At 41.0% G+C, this 25,906-nt stretch overlaps 3 protein-coding genes across 5 annotated transcripts in view; 2 read left to right on the top strand and 1 right to left on the bottom strand.

Moving 5' to 3' along the window:
* The first annotated feature begins 288 nt into the window (after positions 1-288).
* On the top strand, positions 289-5,562 carry tstd2 (thiosulfate sulfurtransferase like domain containing 2). Its single transcript, XM_080415716.1, has 9 exons — positions 289-856; positions 1,135-1,439; positions 1,539-1,647; positions 1,977-2,099; positions 3,186-3,291; positions 3,443-3,558; positions 3,705-3,863; positions 4,173-4,311; positions 4,649-5,562. Exons 1-9 carry the CDS (start codon positions 719-721, stop codon positions 4,882-4,884), a joined length of 1,431 nt encoding a protein of 476 aa, XP_080271842.1. The 5' UTR covers positions 289-718; the 3' UTR covers positions 4,885-5,562.
* Positions 5,563-10,202: 4,640 nt separating this feature from the next.
* LOC308075644 (elastase-1-like) lies at positions 10,203-14,858 on the bottom strand (the record flags this gene model as incomplete). The annotated part of the gene is made up of 8 exons (XM_080415592.1): positions 10,203-10,214; positions 10,671-10,817; positions 11,217-11,362; positions 12,212-12,363; positions 12,695-12,826; positions 13,766-13,842; positions 14,167-14,258; positions 14,798-14,858. The coding sequence occupies 8 exons, from the start codon at positions 14,856-14,858 to the stop codon at positions 10,203-10,205; spliced, it is 819 nt and encodes a 272-aa protein (XP_080271718.1).
* A 7,352-nt stretch (positions 14,859-22,210) lies between these two features.
* The window catches only part of sec24b (SEC24 homolog B, COPII coat complex component), a 33,827-nt gene continuing 30,131 nt past the window's right edge, over positions 22,211-25,906 (top strand). For all 3 annotated transcript variants that reach the window (XM_080416103.1, XM_080416104.1, XM_080416105.1), the window contains exons 1-3: positions 22,211-22,523; positions 23,462-24,178; positions 25,738-25,899. In XM_080416103.1, coding sequence (XP_080272229.1) covers positions 22,421-22,523; positions 23,462-24,178; positions 25,738-25,899 — 982 coding nt within the window. In that variant the 5' untranslated portion in view covers positions 22,211-22,420. The remainder of the gene's footprint in view (positions 22,524-23,461; positions 24,179-25,737; positions 25,900-25,906) is intronic.

Consider the following 25,906-nt stretch of genomic DNA (forward strand, 5'->3'; position numbering starts at 1 on the left):
GCGTTGCCAGATTGTGTGAGAGGAATAAGCAATGAGATCTATGAAAAGAAGCCCAAAAGAAGGAACTTAGGCCACATGAGCACCGGTCTAATCTATGCTTTAAACATATAAGCACCGGCTATTTGAAAATAGCAGTTCTACAAGCTCACTAAGTCTGCTATAAAAATTTGGAATATATTTTAAACATTTTCTTCAGATGGGGGTCTGCTGAGAAATACGTTAATTTGGCACGTGTCCTTGACATGCAAATGTTTGAGAACTGGTTTAAACAATAAAAAAAAGATTGGAAGCAAGCCCAAGTAACTACACTTTAAAAACAAGCTAAAAAAAAAGGCAGCTACTAATATTTACAAGCAACTTTACAGAAAAACAAGCCCACAGTCGCTTATAATAAGCGGACATGGCAACACTGTGCATCAGGTTTTGTCTTCCGAGTTCCGACATCCATCGTCCGATATTTTGTTACACGTCTGTGGCTAGTTCTATTTTTGTTTTAAAGTTATTTTAATTCCTTTGTTAGTATAGTAGTGTTGTGAAATGTAATGCAAATGCGAATGACCGCAAATTATTACCTATATGTTTTCGTTATTCTTCAAAAGATTGTGTTTCTGGTTGGCCAGAAACAAGTAGTTCGTGACAGGGTTCTTGAAACAATACATGGTTTTGATTGATTTAGCGAATATTTTATTGCCATATTTATATTGATTGAGTGAAAAGCATGGAGAACAAGCTCTGTGCAGAGTTCACAGGCTTTGATCTGGACACATTCATCACAACGCATGATGATGGATCCAAAAGAGAAAAACCTCCTCTTTCTGCCACACTGAAAAAGTACCATGCATTTTGCAGGAGGAGGGTGAGTAACAACAACAATGTGCTACACACTACAGATTGGACACAGGTCCAGCGGGCAGGCAAAAATGTGAGCACTTTTTCCACCATTGTTGCTGTGTAGTAGAAGGTTCAATCTCAATGCTAACTAATACTAGTAGTTTTGTAGTGTAACTGAGCATTTAACTGATGTCCTTCCTTGGTTTGAAAACCAGTAGTGTAATGGTTCCCCAGACTACTGATGGTAGTTGAGAACAACTGATCAATGTTTTAATATGTTTCCTAAATATTAATTATTTTCAGGCATTCGCAACATTTGTGGCATCCAAGACGGATGGATCATGCTGCAAGGAAGGCAATCGCATGCTGGCTTGGTGCTGCTGTGGACAGACATTCAGAGAACCCTCTTCCATTCACAAGCATGTGGCCAAGAGTCATGAATCTGAAATTCAACAACTCACAGAGTCCACGTTTAAACATGTGTTGAGCCAACTTGAAAAAGAAGCTGCCAGCAAGCATCAACAGCCAAGTGTGCAACAGGCAGAGCCGGTGAACATTGCACAGTGGATACCAGACACAAGTTGCATCCCTGAGGATCAGCTTCAAATGTATTTGTCTTTATGTTTCACTTTGGTTCATCCATGCCTTTTGGCACTCTTTTGCTTATAGTACACTTTAATGAATACACTTTTTCTCATCTTGAAAAGGGGTCCAGGCAAGGTACTTCTGTATTACTGCTACTGTCAGGTTGAAGACCCGCATGTCATCTCAGCTTGGCAGAAAGATTTGTGTGAAAAGCTCCATTTAACTGGCAAGGTAAGCAAATTTCCTTTGCTTGGATATGACTTTTTCTAAAGTATCTGTAATCATTATTAGCCAATAATGTTAATTATTGATTAATGAATTGGTTAATAATTAGCCGTGCATCGTTGTTCGTGGTCCCCCGGGGGTCTATACTGGCTTGGTCCCCTCTTTTTTTCATCCCAGTCTACACCAAATCGTTTTGGCAAAAAATAGCCGAGCTTGTAGATCTGCTATTTCCCCCGTCTGTTTTTTTGTTGTTGCTGAATGTTCACCTATAATGACATGCCCAGAATAATGACGCTAGGGTTCATGTGGCTGGTGATTATGGTTAATTCTCTCAGGTGAGGGTAGCCACTGAAGGAATCAATGGAACTGTTGGGGGCACTGAAGTGGCTGCTGACATGTACATCAAGGCAATGCGCTCACATCCACTCTTCAAGATAATGGAGGAAGAAGATTTTAAGGTTTGAATGAGTTCAAAGGAAACCATGCCACTGGTTATCGCAAGCCGTACAAATATCTTTTGTATAATGCATGGTGCATGGCTTTCCCCATGCTCTCATACACCTATATTCATACACACACATGCCATACTAACAATAGATTAATTGACTGAACTAATCAGCTGATGAAACTATACTTTTTATCATTTTAAGCAAATATTAACCAATTTACATATACTAAACTTAGGTCCATTATCTCTCCCCTTCAAAAATACCAATTGGTATTGTATTTTATATCGTTATTGTTGATTAGTCACCTTTACAACGAGGTATAACCTGTAAGGATTGTGCAATCGTGGAATGTGCAATACAGCTAAAGTGTGGGTAGCGCCCCCCAAAAACTTGCCAAAATCCCCCAATATGCCTCTGTTGGTATTCGCTCTCGTTTTGAGCGACCTACGCACGCACGCACGCACACACACACACACACACACACACACACACACACACACACACACACACACACACACACACACACACACACACCTGCATGGGTCCTGCAACTTTGACAGAGATCTGTCTGTGGTACCGTTGTGCAAATTCTGCCTGTAAATCTCTGGAAGAAAGCCTATGGTTCCTCATTGAAGCGTGAGGATCAAATAATGCTGCCAACCTGCGTAACGGAACACCAGCTTCCACTTCTATTGCACGGGCCTTATCCTGAAGGGACAAACGTGGCATCTTTGCTGCTTGGAGCATACACAAACTCCACAAAGTTGAGGGACCCATGCTCAGGTGCCAGTCACACACCTGCCAGCAGGAGTGTTATGGCAGGTCGCTCAAAACGAGAGCGATTACCAACAGAAGCATATTGGGAGGGGGGGGGCTGCCCACACATTTAGCAGGGTGTTCCTCATTCCACGATTGCACGATCCTTACAAATTATACCTCGTTGTAAGGGTGACTAATCAACGATAACAACGATGTACAGTACAAAACCAATTGGTATTATTGAAGGGAAGAAATAATCGACCAAAGTGAAGTTTAAGGTAAAATCTTTGAAGAGTTTACATCAAATCCTAATATATTTTTCATGTGATTGTCTAGATTAGTGATGGTGGTACAGAGTGTTTCTCTGACCTGAGGGTTGGTGTCTACAAGGAGATAGTTCCCATGGGAGTCAGCCCTGATGTCATCTCCTATAAGTTGGCAGGTACTGAGTAATCAATATAATAATGATAACTATTGTAGCAGATAGAACTATTTGTATAGCCCTTTTCTGTACCTAGTCAAAATGCATTAATTCACACTGGTGACAAAGACAAATTACACTTCAATAACATTTCAATTTGTGTTTCTTTCAGGAATTCACTTGCAACCTGAAGAATTTCACAAAGAAGTGGAGACCCTTTCATCTAATGGGGATTTGTGTAACGATACCATCCTATTGGACTGCAGAAACTTTTACGAGAGTAAAATTGTATGTAAAATGTCTTATCTGTATAGAAATATCAATTGAATATGAATTAAGCCAGATTCAAACGCATTAAATCGTGATTATGAGCTCAGATTAATAAACCTGACTGGTGAATTACTATTTGAAATGTCATTTTTATTTCCCCCCAGGGACAATTCAGTCATTGTCTGGCCCCCAACATTCGCAAGTTCAGCTACTTTCCAGACTATGTGGACCAGAATCTCGAGCTGTTCAAAGACAAGAAGGTTCTCATGTACTGCACTGGGGGAATCCGCTGTGAGCGTGCCTCAGCTTACCTCCGCTCCAAAGTGAGTTTACCTGTCTCCATTTCACATTCGGTTTACATTCGCTAGTAGTTAAGTGCCAAATGACCAGATTATCAGCCTAACTTGATTTTAACCACTTTCAACATGTATTGTGGGCATGTCATAGATGAAAAGTTCAAAAATATCTACATACCGGCCTTGTAGATTGGCTATTTTTGCCATTCACCACCACCATCGTACAATGAAGTATGAAATTGGGCTTAAATGATTAAACATAGAATAGTGTTCTGAACCAGGTTTACTTACCTGTGAACGTTGCTGGTTGAGTAGATGAACTGCCTTTGTCTTCAGGATGTGTGTAAGGAGGTGTACCAGCTGAAGGGTGGGATACACAAGTACCTGGAGCATTTCCCAGAGGGGTTCTATCGCGGGAAACTGTTTGTGTTCGATGAGCGCTACGCTATCTCGTCCAACAGTGATGTCATCTCAGGTTAGTGTCTAATAATAATGTGACTTTGTTGTTGTTGTTGTCATTTAATTAAGAAAAAAACACATAATGCCATAGGAATGACAGAATCCCAAAAAGTTTTAGCCTATTATATTACATCCACACATCATATTGATCATCAACCAATTAAATGCCAATGACAGCAAATTGTAGACTTTATGCCATTTGCTTTTTGCTTGTAATTTTTATATTCTATTAGTGTACTAATTTATTCTTTGGCAAAAAATGTCAGCTGATGTCACATGTTGAGTGAACATGTTCTAAAACACTTTTTGATAAGCGGTCAGGCGTCATTCTTCTCCTCTGTCCCACGTTTCAGAGTGCAGGTACTGCGGCTCACCCTGGGACCAGTACCAGCTGTGCACCACACAGTTCTGCTGTCAGCTGGTGCTCTCCTGTCCCGCCTGCCGACTGGAAGGGCGCACCGCCTGTTGCCTCACCTGCCAAACCAAACGGGGACAGGCACAAAGCGATGAGCCTTCCTCCACTCCACAGCAGAAAGAGGAGTGTGAGTGCACAGATGGGCGACTCCGGGTTCCTCAGGAGGTTATGTGATGCAGTGTCATCATCTCTGAGACCATGTTTGTACAAAGTGAAATTTTATTTGGTCTGAACGTTTTCAGCCCTCTGGCTCCCAGTAAAGCATCAATGAAGAGGTTTGCCGATGACTGAAATGATAATATTGTGAAAATCTATTCCTTTTAATACAGTTTGTACAGGTTTACACACCAACAGGTGAAAAGTGCAGTACAAGTATGCACACTGCACAGCTCAAAATCATGAAACTGTATCAAAATAAACAATACCAGCACTCACAGATCAATAGTATTCTACCGTATTTATTGAGGGCAGCAATGAACACGTCTCTTCTAAAAGCCATCTTCAGTGTAATCAAAACCAGCAGAATGTAGATGGTACATTTTTATAGAAAATGCGAGGTCCAAACGCCAATTGGCAAAGAGAATGCATATTACATCATATGGTACATCTATCCACATCAGTCAGCTTATATCTTAAATAAAGACAACTCGGATGATCTGTGTGCTCTCCATTGTAATAAATTAATTAATCGTAATGAGAAGAGTAGGCCTACTGTATATGGGACGGGGATTTATTTTGATATACATATTGAAAGATTACAGATTGCACTATTATGACTGACTGTCAGTTGTTGTAAATGCTGCTGTAAATTTCTATAAACTGACATCTAGAAAACTGATTTATACTGTAGATGTGCTGGTGTACCCATATATTCATAATTTGAGTAAGCTGACAGCTAATAAACACCACAAAGCTTCGTTTGCATATTCTTTGACACTAGTCGCGTTGTGAACTTGTAGATATACTATTTTTGAAAAAATTAATTGAAAGTGGTAAGTGTATCTGTGGGTTTTATTAATATTGAACCTATGAAACGTATTAAGCTTGTAGAGTGTAGTTTGACTTTGTCCACCACTGCTGCCGAGACCACACAGAATGTCAGGAAAGTGCCCCATCTTGTGACAAAGCACAAGTACTACACATTCATGCTCCTGTGTGTATAGCAGTTACACATTGGGTGCCAGAGGTTTATTAAAATATTATACGTTGAGTGCCAGGATTTTTTACCATTTTTGAACCTTTTTCAAGTAGTCACAAAATATTTTCAGTGATCACCGTCCTCACGGTGATCCCCTCATTACACACATACAGGTCTCGTACAATCGGGGGAAAACATTTAAAAACATTTGGTAATCCGTTCCATAGTTGCAGCCAGTTGAAAATAGTTAAAAATACATTGTAAAAAAAAAAAAGTACACAGGAGCCGAGATACAGTTTTTTGAAGTCTTAAGTTAACCAGGAAGTGGATTGGAGTCTAAATCTTCGAAAAATGATATCTCCTGGTGCTTTTTTTTTCATTTTCTTTTCAAAAACAGTATATATACGGTTTTGGCACTCAACGTCAGTTTTTGAAAAGAAGTATATATACGGTTTTGGCACCCAACCTTGTTTATTTGACACTGATTCCAACAGAAAAATAACTGCATTCTGCATGTGTTTAATAGAAGAGTGATGTTATGACGGGGTGTTGGTCGCTGCACACCTTATATGTTGTCGCAGTTGTTTCATTGTGGGACATTTATAGCAGCATTGTGTCCACTGTTGCATACTGTAAAATGTCCCGAATTTAGTATGCATTTCACATACTATTGAGTAGCTACTTTTACAGTCTATGGTAGCTTAACTAAAACTACTAAATAGATACTAAATAGTATTAAGGAATTCTTTCATTAATTAACTATTTCATTATCCATGGGGTCTACAATGAGGATGTATACATTTGAAAGACCCCTGGGTTCAGAAGGTGTTGCCCACATACTGCCTGTACGAAAATAGTCTCCAGAGCAGTGGTTCTCAATGTGGGGTCTGGGGACCGACCATGGAACTCCCTTAAGGGGCCCTGGCCTGGGGACCCCAGAAAAATGTATTAGCATCAGGATCAGTTTAACCACTTCAACCCTATATACACTGGCTATTTGAAAATACGCCACGACACACTGTGGGTTTGTAGATCGTCAGTTTACAAAATTTTCAGATGAAATTGTTTTATTTTCAGTAAACCACAAAGTATGAATTAGGCGCTGAACTGATTTTGCATGCAGTGTTTCCCATTATATGTTGCTGCTGAAAGTGATGAAACTCAACTTGACACTCTTCAATTATGAATGGAACATTCAGTGAAAATAGCAGATCTGCAAATGAGCTTGTAGATCTGCTACTTTCACTAGTCTTTATTTGAAAAAGGGCATAAGTGGTTAATTCATAATGTACTTTTCCCCCTTTCCAGAAATGTAGTGCAGTCAAGAGTAGCCTACAATATTTGACTTTGAAATGTAGGCCTAGTGAAATGAAAGTACTCAAGTAAAGTAATTTTATGGTTTTGACATCAATTTCATAAAGACAGACATAGAGGCACTATCACCATATTAGTAAATCAGTCTATCAGTCAAAAGGTAGTTCCATCAGCCTGGAAGTTGGCCACAGTGACCGCCATTTTTAAATCTGGCTCCAAAACATTGGTGGACAACTTTAGGCCGATCAGCATCCTCCCTATAGTCTCAAAGGTAGCCGAGAAGTGGGTAGCAAAATTGTTGATTATATTCTGCCTGATGTCTGTCCCAAGTTCAATAAACAAATGTATGCTGATGACGCAGTCATCTTTCACACAACTTTGAGACAATATCATCTAGTCTCACATGTGCTTTCAGCCAGGTTCAGGTCTGGTTAAGAGACACATTTTATCAAATCAAATCAAACTTTATTTATAAAGCACATTTAAAACAACAGAAGCTGACCAAAGTGCTGTATAAGGTTGAGACAAACAAAGCATCAACGCATCAATAAGCGCCCATTGGCGCACATACAAATACAGTGCATTATTAGGACACAATAGCAGCAGATCAAGGACAATTATGTTTAAACGCAAAGAAAACGATATGTATGTTTTTCAGCAAATGGCAAGTGAAAGAGCAGGTCCAGGGTGTTTTTGGAAGGGGAAGAATTAGATTTGGTCTCCCAATTCAAATACCTAGGGGTCATATTGGATCCAAACCTGACTTTCAAAAAACATGTCAAGAAGGTGACAAATACAGTCAAATTCAATCAGAACATTTTCAAACAGATTAGGCCCTTCTCGACAACCATTGCTCCACTGCATGATCCTACTGTATATATCACACATTGAATATTGTTTCACAAACTGGTCGTTTGCTGGTGCCACAGTCCTGAAACCAATTGAACAACTTTTTAAATGAGCCATCAAGGTCTTAGACAAGAAACTCATACCATCATCGTAGCATTTTGGAAAAGTATCACTTTAAGCTTTGATACTTTTAAGATACTTTTAAGGCCTTTAAAAGCCTCTGCTTTGTTTTAAGTGTCAACATGGACTGTCTCCTCCTCAAGTGTGTAATTTTATCCACAGGAAGAGAGACACTGGACGTGGCACTAGGTCAGACACCAGAGGGGACTGTGAGGTTCATCGTAGTCAGACCACTTTTGGACAGAATGCCCGCAGCCCTCTCCATCAAGGGAAGCCTACGATGGACACAATATAGCTTCCCAGTCACTCAAAGGAAAAGCCCCACCTACACCTGTGTACTTTTAAAACACCGCTGGTTAAAAATGTCTCAAACACGGAAATAAATAAAAGTACAGAAAAAATACTTCCTGTTATGAATATGAAGTGCAAAAACATGTATAAAACTGTAAAGATAGATTTTTAGAGCATTTGCATTACCTTGTCTCTGGTATTATGACTGTCATAACCTGAAGAAAGTGGTCAGACAAACATCTAGGACAGTGGCGCTCATTTCAGTAGGGTCCAGGGACCCTCAGGGTGGTTGTAAATGGACCTTGGGGGTTGTTAAATGGGTCTGTATCTCTGAGAGCTATGGGTGGGGTCCTTGAAATTAAAAATTCAGTGTAGCAGACTGCATGACTTAAGTTTAGTTTAGAAATGGCTCCTGACTATGTGGGTACTTGGATTTCAGTTACACAACTATAATCAACTTCTTCTGAGCTACTTGTCATATATTTTTTTACATTTTATAGTTTGGACACACACACACACACACACACACACACACACACATACACACACCCTCGAAAGTGACAATATGGTTCTCACTGACTAGTCAAAAGATTAGTTAGGCCTGAAAATCATGAAGGAACGAATGAATGGCATGTGGAAAGTGACACTGAATAAGTACATTTGCCACAGAGTGAGCCTAACTAGTAGCTTTCTGTCCGTTCTGTGGTTCTTGACACTGGGCAGTGGACATCGTCACGCGGGCCGTGCCAGTGGAGGAAACCTTGATACTTTTCTTTTTTTGTCTGGGAAATCCTGTCTTTTCTAGCCTGATTATCAGACTGAAGCGCAGTCTACTTAGTGGAGTGAGCGGGGTCTGGAGCCAAGCTATGTCTTTTCTGCTTTTTGTTGGCTTTAATAAAGACATTTGCTTCTATAACTGTCCTGGACTGGTCTTCTATGTAGACCTATCCGTAGGGGGGAATGTTTGCCAAAAGAATTGCAGATCTACAAGCTCACAATGCGTCGCAAATAACGCAAATTACGATATGAGCTTGTAGATCGTCCGTTTTACTAAGAATAAGTGGTTTAATAAGTGGTTTAAGTGGTTAAGGGTCTCTCAGCTAAAGCTGTGACACATTCATCATAATTATTATGGGATCATTGTCCACAAAGGAACAGATTCATGGGAAAGTAGCCTCCCTATCTTGAAAGTGCATTGCCAGATATAAAGATTCAAAAATTGCTCTGTTACAAATTACCTAATTCAGAAAAAGCAAGATAGCAGAAGAGAAAAACACAGCTGTGCAACACAGTATATCTTCAGTTTGTTCATGTGGATAATAGACTCATTTTATCTTTTACAATGGTTAATATACATTGTAAATTATAAATGTGGGTTTCGAGGGCAGTTTTGAAGGATGGAAGGGTGGGGGCCTCTTTGATGTGCTTAGGGAGTGCATTCCAAAAACAGCAACTGAAAATGTTTTATCACCTAAGGTTTGGTCCCTGGTCCCGGGGATTTCCAGTTGGTTGCCTGGCATCTCCGTCCGGAGCTGAGTGAGTGTGTGGGGAGTGTGGACATGCTGGTAGAGGGAGTTGGATAGGTGAGTGTGTGGGTGTGGGTGGGGGGGTTAGGGGGGTTGTAGGTGCTGAGGATAATTCTTTGCTTGACTGGAAGTAGATTTCTTTGCTTGACCGGAAGCCAGTGAAGGTCTGGAAGGACTGGTGTGATGTGATCTCTGAGTTCTGAACATACTGGAGTTGCAGTCGAGCCGGTTTTGTGATCTGATTCTTCTCCTCCTTAGTTCATGATCTGGAAACAGATGAACGAGAGAAAGACCATATTTGTAGTAATCCAATAGACCATAATTAATTCCATAAGAATTTAATCTGAACACATTGGAAAATGTTGAGACCATGACAGATGTCTGAGATTGAAGAGGTTACACTGAGTGGCACGGAATATTTGAGTCCACAAACCATCATGTAGGTTTTAGTACATACAGTATGACAGTGGTTCAACAAAGTGTGGTCCGGGGCCCCCCAGGGGCCCTTGAGGGGGTTCCAGGGGGTCCCCAGCAAAATGAGTTAATATAGCACCAAAATCAGTTTAACACCTTTAACCCCCATCCTCTATTTTTTTTTAAAGTGTGTACAATTGTTATCAGATGGGGGGTCTGCGGCCAAATACACAATACATGAAAACGTTTGAGAACCAGTGCTTTATGAGATCACTTTTCTATAAATCAGTTATAGGTCTCATACTGACCGAGTTGATCCACTCAATGAAGTCAGAGACACGTGTGAAGACAGTAGGCTTCTTGGGGACATTGCACCCCTCGGACCCCCAGCTAACAACGCCATGGACGAAGTAGGTGCCATTCACCTCACAGTTCAGAGGGCCACCGGAGTCTCCCTACATGTAGATAGGCAGAAAGGGAAGATTTTAATTATTCACAAGGGTCCAATGACTGATAAAGTAATGTGTTTATGTGATTATAAAGCAAGTTTCTGTTATTTTAACTGATAACACATCGCGTGAACCTACATGCTATTTTTTGTTATTTATTGTAATAGGCAAGGCAAGGCAATTTTATTTGTATAGCACATTTCAACAACAAGGCCATTCAATGTTGTTGAAATTAATAGTGAAAGTGGTTAAGTCTGTCTGTGGGTTTTTTATAAATATTTAACCAATGAAAAGTATTAACAAGAGCTTGTGACTAAATAATAACAACACTGGATCCATTGGAATACAGGTCCATTTCCTGAAAAGCAACGGTTTTCCACTCAACAGCGATCTTAGTGTACTCACGTGACAGGCAGAGTCCACACCATTCCCTCCAGCGCAGATCATGTTGGTCTGTACGTAGTCTCCCCACCAGTCAGGAGAGGAACAGGTCTCATGGTCGACCACAGGAAGGAAGGCTTGCTTCAGTCGGGCAGAAAGGCCTCCATCAGCTGTGAAGGGAAAAGGGAATATAGATAGATAGACTTTTATATTGGCAACGATTCAACATACAGTGTCCAATTAAAAGCGGCAAATGGATTGAACACAAAAACATATAATACACAGCAGACTATACAAACCACCATACAACAACGCAATAATAAATTCTAATGTAGACGGTTAAGAACAGCACATGATAAAGGACAAGCGACTTAACAAAGGTGAAAGAGTGAATCATTTGAAGCCAGGGCAGTCCAGCCAGGTTCCAATTAGTATTTAAATGAAGCCATGATTTAAAATCAGCCTTTAATTAAATAATAATGACACAACAAATATACTGGGTGGGCAATGGTTAATCAAACTAATTGATTTGATGTATTATAAAAAAAAATCTAGATAAATAAAACATATAATGAATATTATTTTTTATTATTATTATCACAAACAGTGAAAATAGCAGATCTACAAGCTCACAACTCATCACGATCCGGCACACAAGCTTATACATTGTGTACGTTCTTACATTTTGGGCAAATGAAGATTTATTTTTAGCATGCATTGATTTGATACTTAAGACATTATTATTTAAAAATAATTAATACATGCGCAATCGCTAGGAAAATAGGATGGGTACAAGAATCCATTTAGTGTAATACTACTGTTTTTGAGCCATCCACTTAGTCTCCTTGGTTTGAAATAGATGTTTAAATGCAATGGTAATTCTTGCATGTCTATTTCTCATATGACTATCATTGAGACTGCATTTCCCCACCCCTATTACACATTCATGTTGTGGGTTGTATTTTTATATAAACTGTTTGCACTATGCCGTAGGAGTTTCTTTTTTCTTTTCTTTCTACCTTTTTCCCCCCATCCGGTGACGATGCAGGTGTGGTTGTGAGGCAGAATCTGTCCAGCAGGAGGCAGTGCAGCAGGCTGGGCGAACTGGTTCAGAGTGACGTCAGAGTCAAATTCCAGCAGGGCGATGTCATACCCATCGAGGTGGTCATACCTAAAAGAGAGTTAAGGACATGCAGTGTGATAAAGACAACAGACTAATAGCTGACAGTTTGACTATTTTATGCCTGATTTGTATTTCAAATGTAAGTATAAACCAGGTCAAATGCAACAAATAGACCTTGATACAAAATCTGACAATCACATGGGCCATACTGTGTGTGTCAGTGAAAACATTTACTTTGGACATTTTCCCTCTCACATAGATTCGGTAGCATAACATTTGTTGGTAGCAAAAAAACAACAACAGCAACAACAACAACAACCATCAAATAGGCAACAACAAATAGGACTCTATCTATGGTAAATAATGATGATCCACCCACCCATCAAACACATTCCCATTCGGATTCCACAGGGGATGGATGTGAACCTTAGTGATCTTCACCACCTGCTCTCTGCCACTCTCAATGTCCAATTCGTGTTCACCGACAACCGCACGAAGTTCCTCCGGATAGCTTTGTTGTTGCAAAAGATAGACAGAGATATCGTTAACATCAGATCAATGTCCAATTCGTGTTCACCGACAACCGCACGAAGTTCCTCCGGATAGCTTTGTTGTTGCAAAAGATAGACAGAGATATCGTTAACATCAGATCATGTTCTTTTTTTCCTTCTTCTTTTCTTACTGTCTCTGGTATGTCATTCACAACTTGCATTAAATCCATAAAAATGCGGTCAAAAAGGTCGGCATTGTATTTGACAGTAATCACGTAGTTCAAATGATTAAATCACCAGTCAGTGATAGATGCTTGACACAAAAGTTTAGTTTGGAGTCTAAAAAGATCAAAGTAGCTGCACACTCATAGCTTACGTACAGTACGTGCCAAACAGTTTATTTAGGATTAGAGAGAAACAATGTTTCGACAGCAATGCTTTATGCTGCCTTCCTCAGGGGGGGGAATAATGTTTAGAGTGCCACAGACTCGACGTTGGGTCCGCGGACCAGGAGTCTAAACGGACCCTTTTCGGATCTATAACTCTGAGAGTGTACAAATGGAACCAATTGATGGACCGTTACGTTCATTTGGTTCCATTTGTAAACTCCCAGAGTTAAATGAACACTGAGGATTTTATAGTATAAATTGGTCCAGTATGTAGGCTACAGTATGTTTTATACAGGAATGTGAGACAGCACCCATGGCCATGGTACCGATTGCTCTCAGCACTACAGGGACATGTCTCATTAGAACCCGTGTTTCTTGAGATCCATGTGATTGGTTGTATGACTATCAGACAGGCACCATATGTATGTGTGACTTGCAATGTGTTCTGTATACCCTGAAGAAGGCAGATACCTGCCGAAACGTTGTTTTTTAAAAATGAAATATTGGTACTTTGGCTACCAGTGTGTGCGTCTCTCTTGAAGACCATTATTTACAGTATGTTTATGTTACCTCCTGTCCACACAGTGAGCCGCAGTCATCGCCCAGCGTGTCCCTAGCAGCACTGCTCCACAGTACCCGCCGTGTCCCTGAAGAGACACCTGACACAAACACAAATATGGTTCGAGTGAAATATATGTCATTTAAGCTTAGTAAATAACAACCTGTCATTAGCAGAGTTCCAAAACATTTAGTTGTCGGTCACTGTCTGTGCTGTGTGGCATAGCCAGTATCTTACACATATTTTATGTGTGTGTATGCCTGTGTGTGTGTGTGTGTGTGTGTGCATGCCTGCGTGCGTGCGTGTGTGCGCGCGCACGTGTGTTGGGATGGAATGTACACTGTAGCATCATCAGTGATAATCTAACTCAAAGAGTGTACAGTACAAATGGAACCAAACTGCTAAATCTTACCTGCCAAGGCCAGGCATTGGGTTTGGCCTCCTCCCCCCCAACAACTTTCCCTGGAAGAATGTCCTCCGGAAAGATAGGGCCAAAGTCAGCCTCTGAGAATGAGACATGGGAGAGACACAGTTTACAAGTTGTGCCAATTACACAACTGGTAAACCACATTGTGCCAATGTGGTTTCCCTTAAACCAGTGTTTATGCCACCTTCTGGTAAAGGGAACTACAGTTCCCTGCACAGAGCCTATTGAATTGTACAGTATTACTCCAAACTGACCTTCTGCCCCAGTTGGTGATCCTGCAATGGCTGGGACCGAGGTACAAGCACAGCGCAGAAACACCACGGCTAGGATGAAGCCAGCCAAGGTGACACCATACGGAGTCCATTTACTACGTGTAAATGGACGGACCCATTTGAACCAGACAGGAGGACCTAGGGAGGACACACACACACACACACACACACACACACACACACACACACGCACACGCACACGCACACGCACACGCACACGCACACACACACACACACACACACACACACACACACACACACACACAGTGAAATCAAATCTTTGAACCTAAAACGTTAAAATGTAAACTATATATATGTTTCTGTGTTTTTTTTAAATATCTTACCAGACTGAATGTCTTCAGTCAGTTCTATGCTGCTCTCAGCAGCCTGCATGCACACAGGCATCTTGAGACCTCAAATTCCAGTCACTCGCAGAGATCTGCAGGTGTATTAAATCAGTGATTCTCAACCTTTTGAATTTCACGGACCAGCATTTGATACAATGTTGTTTCTGTGGGACCCCAATCTACACTGTGAAATCCTCAGTTTACTTCACTCTGAGATTGTACAAATGGAACCAAATACTTGGTTCCATTTGTACATTCTCCCAGTTCTGGGGTGAACATTCTGTGAAAATAGCCGATCTACAAGCTCACAGTGCATCACATTGTGACGAGTAGTGAGCTTGTAGATCGTCTTTTTTGGCAAAGAAGTTTGGTGTAGAGGGGAAAAAAGGAGGGGGCCTAGTATAGACCCCTGGGGGCTCCGGTCAAAGAAGTATATACAGTATATATGGTTTAAATGGTCAATCAGCCACACTTTACCACAAACCAATTAAAGCCCCTTCTCACAAATGAATCACTAATATGCTCATTATAAGATGACACCATTTTCTCTGTCTACTTGCTCTGTGCCCTCAGAGGAGGGCTGGGGACAGTTTCAGAAACCTGCCTACAAAAGACATTATTGATAAGCTAATAGAAACTGGCCTTCTTTTCCTGGAAAGTTAGCATGCTGAAATAGAAGCCATTGTTCCTGCATTAAAAAAGAGAAGTTTGAAATCTTAGGTGGCCAGGTTTCTGTACTAGCCACAGCCCACCTCTGAGACACATAAGCACCTAGACAAAAAAGAATGCCATTTTATGAGCATTAGTGAAGACCAAACTATATGCAGATAAAGTTGAAAATGGATCAAGTGCCCTTTGTAAGAACTATTCCTCTTGTTGCAATAACTTGAATCTAATCTATGACGTGAGTGTTCCACAGATGTCAAGGGAGGACATCGCTTAATACATTGTTTCTCTCTATGTCAAAGAAAAGAACAACAACAAAGAAAGCATGTGTTCAAGCGCTACATTTGAAGTTGTGTACTGCACAAATTGAGCAAGCTTCCATATGCACAAGGCCAAACTTGCTAGATGACGTAGCATACACACTTGAAGATACCTCAACTATAGTGGTAAGACAATGGTGAACAATATAGTTATAGTTATAGTGCTTGCCGTGAATGGCCCTTTAAGAGCATAGCTGCTAAATGCCTAAATTGTAAATGGTAAATTGCAATGTTAGCCAACGTTTTTAGGTCAAAGTAATTTGTATTTCCCAGAAGCTGCTGTGACTGCTTAAATCAGTCATCAGCCACCCTAGCTCTACACACAAAAGAATAAAGGTGCCAAAGGAACCGAAACTGGTTCTTCTATGGAGTGATGCCATAGATAGAAGAACCATTCCAGAAAGAACCTTTCAGACCAAGGTTCTTTAAAGAACATTTGTTTGTACTTGTTCCTCAAACAACTTTGACAAAAAGGAGGAACGTGAAGAACCATTCAATGAATAAAATGTATCTTCAGTAGGTGATGGTGATGGTTCCATTTAAAAATAATTATTTTTCTGTGTGTACATACCACCAAATGCCAAACATTCACTCATTGGTTCTATTTTGTCATTGTACACTGCAGATAAAAGAATCAAAAACAGTTAGTGGTTGTCGACAGTATCGAGGTGGTTATTCATTATTTTATCTGTACGTGCAAACTCCAACATCGTAACCCATGGAATGGAATGTTCAGAAATGTGTCTCTTTAGTACGGTGAGAAGAACTTGGCACATCTCAACCCTTTGAGAAACCAAGGTAACATTTCAGCCACAAAGCACGTTTTGAACACCATCTATTCTACATTTGCTGTTGGCCTCACTGTAATCTCTTAATCATCAGACAATATACTGTATGTCAGTGGTTCTCTGAAATAATGTTCTCTTCTGTGGGTCCCTGGCACAAAATATTTTCAGATGGGGGTCTGTGGCCAAATGCATATTAATTTGGGGGTCCTTGACATGGACACGTTTGAGAACCACTGCTGTATGTTTACAACACATCAGACAAATCACAATTTAAGTAAGACATCTGTTGATGGCATCTGTTGACTCCTACACAGTAGTCAAACAATATGCAGCCTTCATCAATGAAGTACTAAAATTATATTAAAAAAAACAATGGCGTGAGATTTCACCAAGGACAGGGAAGTTAGTATGAAAACCCTCTTTAAAATATTCTAGGTTGTTCTGGGCATCATAGTACAGTGTTTCTCAAAGTGGGGTTCCAGGGTCCTTGAGGGGGTTCCAGGGGGTCTCCAGCAAGACTTAATGTAGCATCAAAATCCATTTTATGACATATTTATTTGGGGGTCCTTGACATGAAAATGTTTGATAACCACTCAAACAGCACATTCCAGAGCAAGGTTTGTCTAACCTCGTGTCACCTGTCTTTCCACTAAGGTTTGTCAAACTCTTTGGTAGGAGACTGACACCCCCTACAGGCTATACAGTGTAACTTACTGAGTGGGTGTTAAAATAATGTTCAGTTCTTAACTATGCTTGCCTTTGATCTATTTAGGACTTTGGGAGTCAGAATATGTGTTTAACCCTGAAATGAAAAGTTTTAGGGACAACATTTTGTAGATTTATTGATTGATTTACTTTCAGTGGTTGAGTAGTCACAAGCATTTGATGGACTTCCATAGCTACAAATCATGTATTGAATAGGCCTACTACAAAGAGAGGATCCACTTCTGGTGTTGATGATTTATAAAGGGGATTATTATAAATGATATATGCTGTTTACAAAACCAAGAGATCATAATTCTCTGTTCTGTTGCAATTAGGTGGTGCTTATCGCACCACCTCAAAAATACACTTCAATGACACTTCATATGACTGCTTTCTGCTTTGGCAATGTAAACGTATGTTTTCTCATGCCAATAAAGCCCTTTGAATTGAATTGAATTGAATTGACTACTAGGCTATTATTAGCACATAAACAAATGCACATTCTGTCAAAACATCACAAAACCCAGTATGACATTTTTTAAATAATCAATAGCAAAAGCAGCATGATATTGAACATTTCTAAGTGACTTTGAGATCTGTTTCATCATCGTCACTAATCATCATCGTGCAATTTGTTGAGCCAAAGGGAGATTTTGGAATATCTTATTCTGAACCACAGAGCAAAGTTTTTGAAAATATCACGCTAATATTAAAGTTATCATGGCATAGTCATACCGTTAATCATAATTAAAAAATGTATAACCTGCCAACAATTAATCACATTTTCACATCACAAATAAGTGGCAGCTATAGGCAGGTTTTCCATGAGATCATATAGTTTAGTATATATAGAGCAAATTAAAAATAATAAAACAAAACTTATATAGCCTATTTATTACCTTTTTCTTTCTCTTCGAAGTCTGTTCTCTGCAGCCTTCCAGAGATGTGTGTGACTGACTGACTGACTGAACTGAACAGCTTCAAACAGGTGGACTTATCACCCAGTGTTGCCATGTCCGCTTATTATATTATTATGTTTTTCTGTAAAGTTGCTTGTAAATATTGGTAGTTGGCTAGTTGCTGGGTTTTTTGGGGGGCTTGTTTCTAAAGTGTAGAAACCAGTGGTTCTCAAATATTTTCATGTCAAGGAGTAAGGACCCCAAATTAATGTGTATAGTGTCAGGGACCCCCCCATACAATCACAACACCAGAGGGAGCTCCACAAATCACGTTCAACCCAGATTTGGCTCAAACAAAGGGATACATTCGTTCTACTGCTATGCCACCAAAATGTGGAGAGACAGATAGGCTAGCCTACTATCAGACTTCTTACAAAAAATGGGGCACTGTTTTGTCCCAAAAAGATTGGCGACACAAAAAGTCTTAGGCTATAGGGGCTTGTTTCCATTGTGGTCCTGTTATGTATACCAAGTGACTGCAGTGTTGGTGTTGCAATGTGACGTAGCTCTGTTTACACATGCCTTTATTCCATTAATTGTATAATTTCCATCACCAAGGGAATACATTCACACATTTGCAATAATTATGAGTCACAGCCAGGCCAGCAGACATACAGTATTTACTATCTGCAAGCTCACATTGTAGGTTGAATTACAGTATGCCTTCGTACAAATCAGATTGTAATGTGTATGTTTGTTGTGTGCGCGCGCGCGTGTTAATGTTTTTGTTTGTGAAAAACGTTGAAGACCCCTGCCCTGGATAGAATATCCAAGTAGGCGACCACCTACAGTAGGGGGCAGTGTAGGACTGTTGTTTCACTCTGGGGACTCTGAATGCACCTGCTGTCTATGCAAAACGACAATCTGCTGTGAACACATACTGTGTATTGATCCAACGTGCACCAATACATTATTATAATTCCTATGTTTTGATGCCTTTAATGAATTAATGGTGAGATTCGTGGTGATCATGTTCCCTCCCTGTGCAGAACTTGCGGGTGATGGTGCGGTGGTGCATCATGCATATTGTTGCATGTGTTTGTTGGCTATGTCCAGTGGTGGACAAAGTACTCAACACCAGTACTCCTGGTCAAATATATTACTCAGCTACAAGTGAAAGTTGCTCCGTCAAATTTGTACTTGAGTTAAAGTACTGGAGTAGGCCTGCTTGCTTTTAAAAATACTTAATTATTCAAAAGCATACACATGCTTTTAAAATTACAAATAATAAATACAAATACATTTTATGTTCAATATCATATCAGTGCATTGAAAATGTAAAGATTTCCAAAAACTTTTCCAAAAATAGCTACAATAGTGAAAATAGCTCACAGCGCGTCATGCCACACATTGTGAGCTTATAGATCAGCTATTTTCACTATTATATTTGTAAGTTTGGGTTCCAGGAAGACACCAAATATATCTATCTCGAGCTAAAAGGTTTGAACGCCCAAAAAAAAAACAGGGTATGGTTTTTAGCTGGTTTGTCTGCTTGTTAGCAATGTTTTGAAAAAACGGCTGATAGAGATGACATGAACTTTTAAAAGTTGTGGCAGTCTGGGCACTGGTTCCTAAATTACCTGTTAAAATCTTGGGGGTTAAGATCAAAGGTCACAAAAAGGTCAAATATTTTGGCTAGAACTATTTAAAAAAAAGTCCAATTTACTTCAAACTAAGTGTTCTTTCTATGTCTGAGCTAAACATATATCATAATCGAAGACCAGTAGGGTCCAAAGACTTGGGGGTCATTAGTAAAAGTTCAATTTAAGGATGTAAATTAATTATTAAATTATTAATAATTTGAGAGTGATCAACAATTATGAAGTTCATTTCATCATTTGGCAACATTCCCTTTGAGTGACCCAGAAAGGTCAAACTCACTGTGGATTAATGCCCAGAAAAGCTAGATTTGCGTTTGTGGTTGTTTGTTTTGATATACTTTTCTAAAAGGCAATCAATTGAGTAATTATTTGAAACCTATATGTTCTTAATCGTTAGGCTTTTGTTTTTCTTTATTTTTCATAATTTCACTAAAGCTGTATTTACCTAAACAAGCAATACAGTTTATGACCTCTCTGGGAGGATAAATAGAAGCTATTAACTGTAAAAAAATTAATAAAAAAATGAAAAAGATCTTCACATAATAGCCTAACACACGACAGAACTGTTACATGACCATCTGCTTATGCATACCATATCCGCAGGGGGGCGTAAAAGGATGAATCTTATCATGGCATAGAACGCAAGAATTACCGTAATACTTCTCCCGCACGAGCACACCAAAACAACGTGAGGTGTTTAGCTTGGAGCTGGCGGACCGCAGTGCAACGCTGACTGACTGGGAAGAACCAGTGTTGCCATGTCGGCTTATTATAAGCGACTTTGGGCTTCTTTTTCTGTAAAGTTTCTTAAGTTGTAAATGATTGCTAGTTGCGGGTTTCATTTTTTGGGGCTTGTTTCTAAAGTGTAGTTGCTTATTTGGGGTGTGGAAAAGTGCACATCTGTGTTATTTTGCCCTTATTGAGGTAGAAGTGAGAATCCAGACATTCCTTCTCCTTTGTTACTTTTATTAAGGAGAAAGGACATGGACAGGACTTTCCATGGTAGAACAAGGACTCCCAAAAAGCTAAAGTACGGAGATCTGGGGCTGATATATATACTCAGCGTGTCTTCTAAGTTTGTGCATGTGGTGTGTGTGCTCTGATCCATCTATGTGTTTGGGTATAGATGGTATATATATAGATCTATACACACACACTTTAATTAGGACTGTGTGTGTGTGTGTGTGTGTGTGTGTGTGTGTGTGTGTGTGTGTGTGTGTGTGTGTGTGTGTGTGTGTGTGTGTGTGTGTGTGTGCATGTATGTGAATGTACATACATGGTTTGGCCCCAGGGTGCATGTATGTATGTATGTGCGTTCTGGATGTCTAAATGTGTGTGTATGTATATTGTATATCCATGTATCCATGTGTGTGGGTGTACATGGCATGCTCTCTGTGTATGAGTGTGTGTGTGTGTGTGTGTGTGTGTGTGTGTGTGTGTGTGTGTGTGTGTGTGTGTGTGTGTGTGTGTGTGTGTGTGTGTGTGTGTGTGTGTGTGTGTGTGTGTGTGTGTGTGTGTGTGTGTGTGTGTGTGTGTGTGTGTGTGTGTGTGTGTGTGTGTGTGCCCCAGTGGTGTAATGTCTATGTGGAAAGACAATGCCCCAGCTCCTAGAGGTCAGCTAAGGTCAGGTGCCATCTGGTCAACATCCTGTGAAATGGACAGCTAGTATGTTGATAAAGTGAAGGAATGTGAGTCTAGGCCAGCAGTATCAAGTTTTGAGATAGGTTGACCATAATCACTAGAAGAATGTATCATCTATAGGCCATCATTGGTAATATGCATGGTGGCACTGCAATATGATTGCATTGTAATATGGGTGCTGTTGTGTTGGTGTGTAATTATATATGAACTATATAATGTGTAGATACATGTATAAATACATCTAAAAGTATTTTGTGCCAGGCACCCCATACAAGATTTGTGTTGTTAAAATGTTTCAGAATATTCACATTTGTCACTTTGACATTGTTTTTGTTTTAAATAGCAGATCTACAAGCTGTGAGATGGCTATTTTCAAATAGCTGATGGCGCATATAGGTTTAAAGTGCTCATGTGGCCTATATTCACTTCTTTTGGGCTCGACAATTATGGTCTAATTTGTCTACAATTGCTACAAAACCTGTATATCCAGTAATTTTGGAGCATGAACAAGAAGTTGAAGGATAAAATGAAGTCTGATAATGTACTGTGTATGTATGAATTTTTCAAATATTAAATGTTTTAACATTTTGAACAAAATAGCCAATTTTACATCGAGGTGCCCAGATGTCCCACTCCCTATAGTGCCCACATATCCTGTATCCGTTTTCATAGACCTGGTTGCTTATCTCTCTCGCAAAACCTGGCAACACCAACTGGGAACCAAGCTGGGAACATCCTCAACCTCAACATCCGAGGCGACTGTGTGACAACAAGGCGAGGGGCTTCCAGGACGGAGCGCTGCGGGGGGGGTTAATACTAATACTTCAACACATAAACACCCGACGCATCGTTGATGATGGCAACACACAGCTTCTGATGTGTCTTCGCACCGAAGCTGTGCATCTGTGGCTATAAAAGGATCAGGCGGATCGGCGACATCATGTCTGCGCCGGGTTTCACCAACCTGAACACCTCCATTAACCACAGTCACAGCCAAAACTCAACGGCCAACGGAGGAGATGCGCCTCCTTATCATCAGAACGGTAATCCATCCATCCAGGCCATGGTGACTGGGATTAGCCACATGGCTAACCTTAGCATGTCAAGCACGTCAGGTGTTTTGTTATTAGACAGTGACTTTTTGTTGTTGTGTTCAGGTCAGAGGCACCGAGCATCATAGCAATTAAACGACAGCTTAAGCTTGTCAATAACAGTAAAGCTGTGTTAGCTGGTGCACCCGGCTAGATGGTAAACCTGAAGACTCGCCCCAAAACGCGCTCGCCCCCATTTATTTTCGTGGACCGCTCGCCCTCAGCGGTTCTTGTACTCCTTTATTTGCTATACTGAGGAGTCGGATAAGGTTAGAAATACGTTTAGGGTTAGGCATAGGTTCACTGAGGCTACGTTTAGGAATAAGGTTAGGTTTAGCTTAGGTAAGTTTAGTGGGGTACTGGGGTTACGTTTAGGAATTCCAGGTGAATACTGACGGATTTGCCCCGCGGCGACTGTGTTTTGGGGCGAGCGTTTTTGTATTCGGCTAGTTAGCTTGCTGCTAGTGTTAGCTGTATGCTTGTATGCCTTGTTGGCATTGTGCTACTAATTTAGCACAAACTAAGGTAATTTAAGTAAGTATTTGACAGGTTGTACGTCATCATACGTTCTGTACAGTGTGTCTACTACAAAAATGTGCCTTAATCGCTGCTGCTTTGCTGTCAAGTTACTATAGTAGTAGGATGGATGGATGGATGGATGGATGCAAGTGAAGCTGGGAGACAGACATGTAACTAAATAACGCTATTACTAGTTAGATTAACAACTGTGTTATAGCAGCTGTGTCATATTAAATGTCTGCAACATTGTTCAAATTGGTGATGGAGTTATTTCGGAAACTAACCATTTTGCTTCACATTTAATTGTCAAGTGTGTGGGACAACTGTAAAGCATACATTTTGTGACCATCCGTGTTCCTTTTAACCTCCAGGACCAGGACAGAAGTCCATGCATCCACCTACAAGCTACTATGGAGCACCGCCTCAACAGCAAGGCCAGCCCACCGTTCCTGCTCACTGCACCCCTGCCCCTAACAAGGCACCTTTCACGAACAATGCCTACAGTGCTAACTACTATCATAACAACCAGCAACAACAACATCACCTCCCTCAGCACCAAGTTGCCCCCAATATAGCACCCTCGGCACCCTCTGGGCCAGTGGCACCCCCAAGCTTTGCCCCACCCGCCCATCCCTATGGTACCATCCCAGCCACCAACCCTATTTCTTCCCCTCCACCGCCACAAAACGATCAACCTAACCCCCAGTCATTCCAGCAGCCGGCCCCCTATGGCACTCCAGGAGCTTACTATGGACAGCAACCATTCCATGCTCCCCACACACAACAGCAGCAGCAGCAGCAGCAGCCCAGTTTGGTGCCAGCGCCTCCTAGCTGTCCCGGCGCTCCTGTCTATCCTATTGTTTCTTACCCATCGGCTCCTGGTAGCAGCCAGTATGGGACGTTGCGGTCTTCCCAGACCGCGGCTGGTAGCACCGTGCCCAACCTAATCAACACCCCCCTCCATCAGCAACCCCTGGGGAGCAGTGCCTCACACCCAGCCCCTTCTACCACAGCGGTGCAGCTTGGGTACAGTGTGGCCCCTCCTCCCGGTCAGTCGACAATGGCAGTGAATGGCCAGGGCAGCACAGGTAAAGTATTAAGGCTTTTTTTAAAAAATATACAGTAAAAATGTATCTGTCAAAGGGATGATGTGGGACACTGGTTTCGATCACATGATGTCATGACTAGACCTGTGCCTACTAACTTGCTGAACCACCAGGATTTCCTTGTATTGGAGCAGGGAACAAGGCAGGGCCAGGCCAGGGCCAGGCAGATTTGTTACCGCCCAAAACGATAGCGTTTCAGTATATGACCGTGTAAGTCAGCCTTGTTGAGCCATGTGGCCAACAGGGCAGGAGCCTATCACCTGTTTCTGTAGCGTGAGGCAGCTTGATGTACAAGTACAGGGACTTGCCCCCAATCCAACCCTTGATGCTGAGTGCCTAGCAGGGAGGCATTGGGTCCCAATTGTATATGAATTTGGTATGACCGGCCTCCCAATCTCAGGGCAGACACTCTAACCACAAGGCCACTAAGCTGGTGTATTACAGTGTATTACTTTATAATACTCTATGCAATTTTCAATGACCATCATAAACGATGTGGAATTGGAAAATTAGCACAATTTTGAGTGAACTAAAAGGTGTGTGTGTGTGTGTGTGTGTGTGTGTGTGTGTGTGTGTGTGTGTGTGTGTGTGTGTGTGTGTGTGTGTGTGTGTGTGTGTGTGTGTGTGTGTGTGTGTGTGTGTGTGTGTGTGTGTGTGTGTGTGTGTGTGTGTGTGTGTGTGTGTGTGTGTGTGTGTGTTCTGCAGCCCCTCTGTAAACAGTTGTCAGTGAGAGCTGCTCCCTGCCTAGTGACATGTTCCAAAAATAACTGATCTACAAGCTTTATTGTCACATCACAGGGTTACAGGTGTAAAGAAGTGGGTGAATAATAATACATCCAATTTATACACTGCTTTTCTTGGTCCTCAAAGTCACTTTACAAGAACAAAAAAAACAACTTGTGTAAAGAAGTCGTTGACATTCTTTTGTTAGTGTGCGCTTCATCATTTTGTAGTATTCCTTGAGAGGGTAGAGTTAGAGCAGAAGAGGAAATAGTGCAGGATAGAAACAAACAAATAGGATATAACAGGTACTATCGTGCATCATACATGATGTTTCGAACATTAGTATCATAATATGCTGGTGTGTACATAACATGCTGCCATGAAGCTGGGTGAAATAAAAGTGGCAGCAGGTACAGTGTTCTTAAGGTGCTGTTCAATAGTCAAAGTTCGTGCAACATTTTTCACATAGTTAAATCCGCTTCAGGCGAAACCACGGCAGGTGAAATCTGCATAAGGAAGTGTGAAGGTAATCCACCATAGGGAGACTAGACCAACATAAGGCAACTATTTTAGCCCAGCAGATCTTAACCACTGGCTGCTTGTCATCTGAGATTTGCCCCAGTGTGCCTTAGTGTTTACAGCGATCATCCAGTTTCTAAAAAGTTACAGGTTCTGTCCCATACCAAATTTCCTATTTCTTCCATTGCCGACTGTCAAAGTTTTCAAGTTTTTGTCAAATATTTCTCCCATTCATTTTGTACACTATTAAGTGCATGATTGTTTTTTTTTTTTCTTCTTTTTGCTTGCCTTTCCCACAGCCCAAACCACAGGTCACCAACACTATGACCAAAGCCACCAGGCCTCTGTGACCTATGACCCCTACGGAGGGGTGAAACACAGCAGTGTGGGTACAGACAGAGACAGACCCCACTCAGGGACCCCCTCAACTTCTGGACATTCTTCTCCTGGACACCACCAAGGTAAAAG

The sequence above is a fragment of the Gymnoscopelus braueri genome (genome assembly GCF_963280865.1).
Source record: "Gymnoscopelus braueri genome assembly, chromosome: 20".
NCBI lineage: Eukaryota > Metazoa > Chordata > Actinopteri > Myctophiformes > Myctophidae > Gymnoscopelus > Gymnoscopelus braueri.